This window comes from Silene latifolia, chromosome 4, assembly GCF_048544455.1.
Source record: "Silene latifolia isolate original U9 population chromosome 4, ASM4854445v1, whole genome shotgun sequence".
Taxonomy (NCBI): Eukaryota; Viridiplantae; Streptophyta; class Magnoliopsida; order Caryophyllales; family Caryophyllaceae; genus Silene; species Silene latifolia.
In genome coordinates, this window is record NC_133529.1 from 5,929,175 (window position 1) to 5,935,204 (window position 6,030).

The window sequence follows — 6,030 nt, forward strand, 5'->3', positions numbered from 1 at the left end:
GCTCAAAATTCTCGTCGATTATGCTCAGTTCACTAAATCAGCTATTATACTTGCCTTTGCGATCGAATAATTACTTGGTCTTATGTCGTGACTTTTTTTCAGTTGAGATAACCTATTAGCATTTTTTGTTGAAATTTGCAAGAAAAGACTAATTTAAATCCTCCTATTTAGGGGTTTTTAAGAAAGGAAAAGAAATGAAATTTCCCTATTCCCTTAGTCGATGTTTGGTTGTCCTTGTTTTTCATGCTCTGCACCCATTTTCCATAACTGGTTTACTCCTTATTCTCCCAAATCCATTCCCCCACCCCGCAACGATTTCCAAAACCTTTTTCATATTACCTCTACCCACCATCAATGTCCACCACTCAACCACCATCATCTCCCCCACGGACACCGCTGCTTGCGCCAGATTTCCGCCCCCGCGCAGGCGACTCTTACTGTCCCCCGCCTCACCCACCCTCTTCTGCTTCCCATCCCCATTCGGAACGGAATCTCCACCCTGGGCACCCTCACCCACAAACACCCGCATCCATCCTTGGAAACTTCTCCCAAGCCCCGAAACTCCCTCTACCATTCTCAATAAAACTAAAGGTATTTTGGGGGTAGAGAGAGGGCCTCGTGGCTTGAGGAGGGACTTCCATGGGTGGATGTAGGTACTTGGGGGAGGGTGGGGTCCGATAGGATATCGGAGCAGGCTGGGAAGGCTAAGTCGTCAGCAAGCTCGCCGAAAGGGGAGCAACGGCGAGTGGGCCAAGGTGGGCGTGGTGGTGGTTTGTGGTAGTTGTTGGGTTTGGGTCAAGTAGTTTTCATTCCCTTACCACCAAAGTACCAAACACCCATTCCTTTCCACTTTTACTGTTTCTTGATTTCATCCCCTTTCCCCTTTGCAAACCAAACGTCCCCTTACTTTCTCATGTTAACAGTACTTAACTATGCTTTTTGGGTTACTTCTTGAGTTCTTGCCCTTTGCGCTTTTTCTCTCTCCATGAATGCCATTATTGTACAATAACATTCTCCTGGTGGCTACTGCCTAAGCTGTGGTAGCGGGTTGGATGTACACAACCTTAGTCCTTGCCCCTATGTTAGAAAAATAGAAAAGGTGGGAATGTTATTTTTGAATAACCCATAATGAAGCCAAAGAACAATAGTCTTTTTAGAGGTTGTTTCTGAATAACCCAGGTCATTGCGTCGAAACTGAAATCCATTCTTACTTTGTTCCATCGTGTTACAAAGCCAAAGGACAGTAGTCTTTGGCTCCTTTGAAAGATGAGAAACTGATGGTATTACTCTTTCTTAATAAAATCCAGTTGGCTGCTCAATACTCGGAATGCTCTTCCGGCAAAAAAGGTGGAGACCTCGGATGGTTCCCACGTGGAAAGATGGCTGGTCCATTTCAGGATGTTGCCTTCAGCACTGCTATAGGAGCTACCAGCGCCCCATTTAAATCTACGTAATCATCTCTACATTTAATGTTATCTACCCCAAGTCGCTCTAGCCTCTAAGTGCTATCTTGCTTTGATCAGGCTTCACTTCCTAACACGTTTCTTATTTTCGTATGGCAGGCATGGATATCACATAATATTGTGCGAAGGAAGAAGAGGTTAATGGAACAACATTGTAATTCTGACTGTTCCTTGGTAAACCAAGAAAGTTTCACATAATGTTTCTCCTTTGTGAATTTGCTTGATTGAGATGTGGCAAATTATAGTGATGAACTTGTTAAGGAGTATACCTTTTTATCCAATTTATCGGATCCCATGCTGATAAATTATCTACATTGCTTACTATTGTTCAATAGTTCTTTAACTGTCTCTCCTCTCCCCAATCCGCCGTCCTGTGCAACAGGTGCCACCCCTATGGCCCTACGTATGCGAAAATTTGCTGGAATATGTTCATTCATGCATGGGTTTGGTAGTAGACTTGACAAACAAGTCACTCTAGTCGGATATGGGCTGAACAAGTGATTTCGAATTGCGTGGAATTGTATTCTACTGTTCAGCCATCGGCCCGTCTTGTCATGCCAAATCAGGTTTGGTTATATTTGTGTTGCTTTGTTCCAGTCTAATTCTGATCTCGAGTTCAAATGCATGCAATGCTACCTACCTCAAAAATTCAACTCGATTTTGTGGAATTTTCGACTCCTTTTTAGGTCGCCTATTTAGACGTGGCAAACCCTTATGTGTCTTGATAAAAACCGATCTGACTTGCCTGCTGTCGGACAAGACTTGTCCGACACGACAATACTAGAATATCAGTGTGAATTTTTTTTTTCCAAAAGGGCAAAAGAGATCACACTTCCTGAAGTGAAAATAGAAATATACTCGTATAAGATTAATGTATCAATTTCACACGTAAAATCATATGAGATCTTTTAATAAACAAGACTGGTAGTCTGGTGCCCTGTCAAGTTTTCGAAACTTCCGGCTGAGCAATAAAAAGTTGGTTTTCACATTTGTACTATAACACAAGTTCTATTAAGTAAAGCAATTACGGAGTATTTTACTTTTACTCGTAAACCTGAGCAATTTAGAAGAAATCATTGCATGAGGCATACATCAAAAGTAAATTCCAACAAAGCTCTCGAAATGCCGCTATTTCCATCCTAGGACTGAAGAAAAAGAATGGCTGGCTAGCGGCTATTATACTTCAGCAAGGAAAAGAAACGATTGAGATTTGTTGAATGCCCATCGAATATATACAAGGCAATAAGAGAGTCGACGAGGATGTTGCTCGTCATTCATTTTGCTGCATTTTGTATATATACACAAAATTTCAGACAAAGCGTCTGCAAATAGGGCAGGAACCGTGACTTTGAAGCCACTTATCCACGCATTTCTGGTGAAATGTATGACTGCAGGGTGGCAAACTCCTAGCTGTTTCCCCTGCTTCAAAATCCTGCAAATCAATACCATCTGCATTATTACCTTTACCAATGCTACCGACTTACATTAAGGTGATACTCATGACCTAGATTCAAATCCCGTCATGACTTCCTTTTCGCAAAAAGGAAAGAGCTTCATTGACCTGTGTTACTCTTGGAGTACTACTCAACTACAAGTGTGAAGACTGTCAAAACGGCTAATTTGCTAAAACATTTGATGTTTCTTGCCTGAAATAAAGTACTTGTATTTCGAAGTGTCATGTCTGACATGTGACAGCCAGCCATGACACTTCGAAATACAAGTACTTTATTTGACCTTGTTAGGACATACAAGTAACATATGTCCTAACAAGGTACTGGGAATTAGATGTTCTTTTAAATTCAGAACAGCAAAAAGAAGGCAAAAAAAAAAGTAGGCGAGAGAGACCTGTAAACAAATGGTGCAGCATACGTTGTGTGTTGCTCTGTTCGTATCCAAAATCGTATGGCATGGTAGCTCTTTCAGTGAATCACCAGATAATCCTCTTGGAACAACATCAGCGTAAACATCATAAATCTCATCATAGACGACATTGGCAATACTAGCCTGCGAGGTCACATTATATTAACATGAGACGGTTATACAAGAGGCTAACTGTATTATACCAGGCGTAAATCCCTGAAGGAGCGATAGATTTAGAACGTTTTTCTGCTAATATATGAACGAAAAGGCAATGTGATTAACCTGCCAGTAGAATCCTGTAAGTTCGGCAGGTGGTAATTGATCCTCCACAAATCTACCCTGGAGAAGCTCCTCCAAAAAATCTGCCTGAAAGCGGGGATCGACAAAAGTGACTGGCTAAGTACCAGAGGTACAGAAATGCGACTGTGAAACATGTGTACTTCGCAAATTGCACGCAGCAAAGTAACTCGATACACTAACTAGTGGAATAAGTCTCAACTATACTGACCATGGATGATGAACTCCGTGAATCAGAATGCTGTGAACACCAATAAGCTCGAGAAGCTTCTAGAACCTCCACAGAGAGAACCGCACCTGCCACAGCACCTAACCCAGCTCCTCTAAGGAAACCGCTATCTGAGGCCCTTCCAGCTAAGCCACCAGATACAGCTCCAGTTAAAGCACCAGCTAACATACAAACATCAAGCAAATAAGTTCGTTGTTTGGATAGGAAACGAGGGGGGAAGGGAAGGGAAGGGAAGGGAAAAGGAACCAAGGGAAAGGGGCGAGGGGGGGAGGGGGGGAGTTTTCCTTCCAAATTACTCCGTTGTTGGAAAGATTTTAATTTGCCTTCGAGGAGGGAAATGTAGGGATCAAATTTCCCTCGCTTCCAAATCCCTCCACCACCATGTTGCTAAACAAACAAAAGAAATCGCCTCCCTACATTTCCCTCCCCTCCCCTCCCTTTCCCTCCAGATCCCGCTATCCAAACACACAAATACAGATAAAATTTGTGAGACAGTAATAACTTCCAGAATTCAAGCTTATAAATAATTAAAACTTTCATCATCAATTATAATGAACTTGGTCAAATGCTCAACAAATTAAATCTCATGAACAATGAATAAGTAACCAATCAAATAACATACTTTCTCCGTCTCAGTCATTTATTTAACTAATATCCCTCACGGAGAATAAACACGATAAACAAATGATCGGGATGGAGGGAGTAATAGAATGTAAACAAAAAAAAAGTTGAAAAATCTGACCAAGAGCAAAAACACCAGTAAGAGCACCAGAAAAAGCACCACCAACTAATTTAGGAATGTATTCATAAACCCTGATTTCTCCTCTGCCATCTTCATAATCTCCAATATCCTCCATTGAAGTCAGCTTCAAATTACCAAAATGCCCCACAACTTGTTAAAGGGTTGAAGATTGTGTTATATTGAAACTCACACCTCCATATTCATTAGACATAAAGTAAGATATTTTATGTTATTATATTGAAGTCATAAGTTACGGAGTATTGAGTAAGACCGTCTTACATGTAAAACTGTCATTTTATATAAAAATAACTTACTTGAGTACTCCCTCCATTCAACTCCACTTTGCATGTTTTCCTTTTGCACACTATTTACAAGCGGACATTCAACCTCAATTTTCTCTTGATACTTAAGTTAAAATATATTCATGTGTGATCTTATTTGATTCGTCTTTAAGAGTACATTAAAAATATATAACTTTTATAATTTTTGCAAATACGTAGCTAAAGATATTTACCGCGTAAAAGTCGCGTTGGCAAACGTGATAAAGCAAACATGTAAAGTGGAGTTGAATGGAGGGAGTATTGAGTAAGACGATCTTACATGTAAAACGGTCATTTTATATTAAAAAAAAAATCATTCAATTTATCATTTATTGTTACTATTTTTTGGGTTGATCAGTAGTATCCTTTATCGACAGCTGGGACGGTCTCTTCTGGGTACTGAAAACAATTTAATAAGGGTCAAGAATTGAACCCTGACCATTTATTTAAGAGATAAAAGTCCTTATAACTCACATCAACCAACTTTGTTATCAGAGTGTCACACCTCTTAATGTAACATAATTTATGGTTAGAAAATTAGAAATGTAAGTACAATTAAATGAATTAATGATTAGTAATGTATTAAAAAGTTGTTAAAGTTGGGTGTTTGGAATGATGGGCACCAAGAAAATGGAAAAAAAAAAAAGAATTATATAATAATGTTCTATGATTGGAGAAAGGTGAGGTTAGGTTAGATTATGGGTTGTTCTGACAATTTGGAGTAATTTAATTTAATGGGGGCATTGTTTCCAAGGACAGAAAGTCAGAGCTGCTAAATTAGGTGGTCAAATGAAATTGAACCAGTAAAGTGGAGTAGTGAAGTATCCCTTCAATTTTGGAAGAGTAATTTAAGAGGCTTGACTGTTTCCGGAATGAAATGCTGCCATGTGCTGCTGCAGTGCTGCTCCTTCGCACTATCTTTAATCCAAGGGTTCGCATTAGGGCTGGTCACACAGGTGGGCTGGGTTTAATATTCTGGACCCGGACTGGGCCGGGATAGATGGTGGGTCGGGACAGGCCAAAAATGATTCGAGAGTCGAGTCGGCCCTTATTTATGACCAGCCCTAGTTCACATGAGGGGTGACCCGTGGTACGAGTTCACCAATGAGGTCGTCAGCG

General features: G+C 40.4%; 2 protein-coding genes across 3 annotated transcripts in view; one reads left to right on the forward strand and one right to left on the reverse strand.

Moving 5' to 3' along the window:
• Window positions 1-1,803, forward strand: part of LOC141652730 (uncharacterized) — a 115,422-nt gene extending 113,619 nt beyond the window's left edge. For both annotated transcript variants that reach the window (XM_074460324.1, XM_074460323.1), the window contains 2 exons: window positions 1,308-1,450; window positions 1,563-1,803. In XM_074460324.1, coding sequence (XP_074316425.1) covers window positions 1,308-1,450; window positions 1,563-1,605 — 186 coding nt within the window. In that variant the 3' untranslated portion in view covers window positions 1,606-1,803. The remainder of the gene's footprint in view (window positions 1-1,307; window positions 1,451-1,562) is intronic.
• A 605-nt stretch (window positions 1,804-2,408) lies between these two features.
• LOC141652716 (NEP1-interacting protein-like 2) lies at window positions 2,409-4,840 on the reverse strand. The gene is made up of 5 exons (XM_074460305.1): window positions 4,592-4,840; window positions 3,832-4,010; window positions 3,606-3,689; window positions 3,309-3,467; window positions 2,409-2,895 (listed from the first exon to the last, which is right to left on the reverse strand). The coding sequence occupies exons 1-5, from the start codon at window positions 4,704-4,706 to the stop codon at window positions 2,773-2,775; spliced, it is 660 nt and encodes a 219-aa protein (XP_074316406.1). The 5' UTR covers window positions 4,707-4,840; the 3' UTR covers window positions 2,409-2,772.
• Between the last annotated feature and the right edge of the window lie 1,190 nt (window positions 4,841-6,030).

What these genes read in the sequence shown, in the direction of transcription:
- LOC141652716 (XM_074460305.1), bottom strand. Translation starts at nt 4,706, where the DNA reads ATGGAGGATATTGGAGATTATGAAGATGGCAGAGGAGAAATCAGGGTT. An exon ending in TACTGGTGTTTTTGCTCTTG is followed by an intron (nt 4,011 to 4,591) that starts GTCAGATTTTTC and finishes TTTGTATGTTAG; the next exon opens with CTGGTGCTTTAACTGGAGCT. An exon ending in TTACAGGATTCTACTGGCAG is followed by an intron (nt 3,468 to 3,605) that starts GTTAATCACATT and finishes GTGACCTCGCAG; the next exon opens with GCTAGTATTGCCAATGTCGT.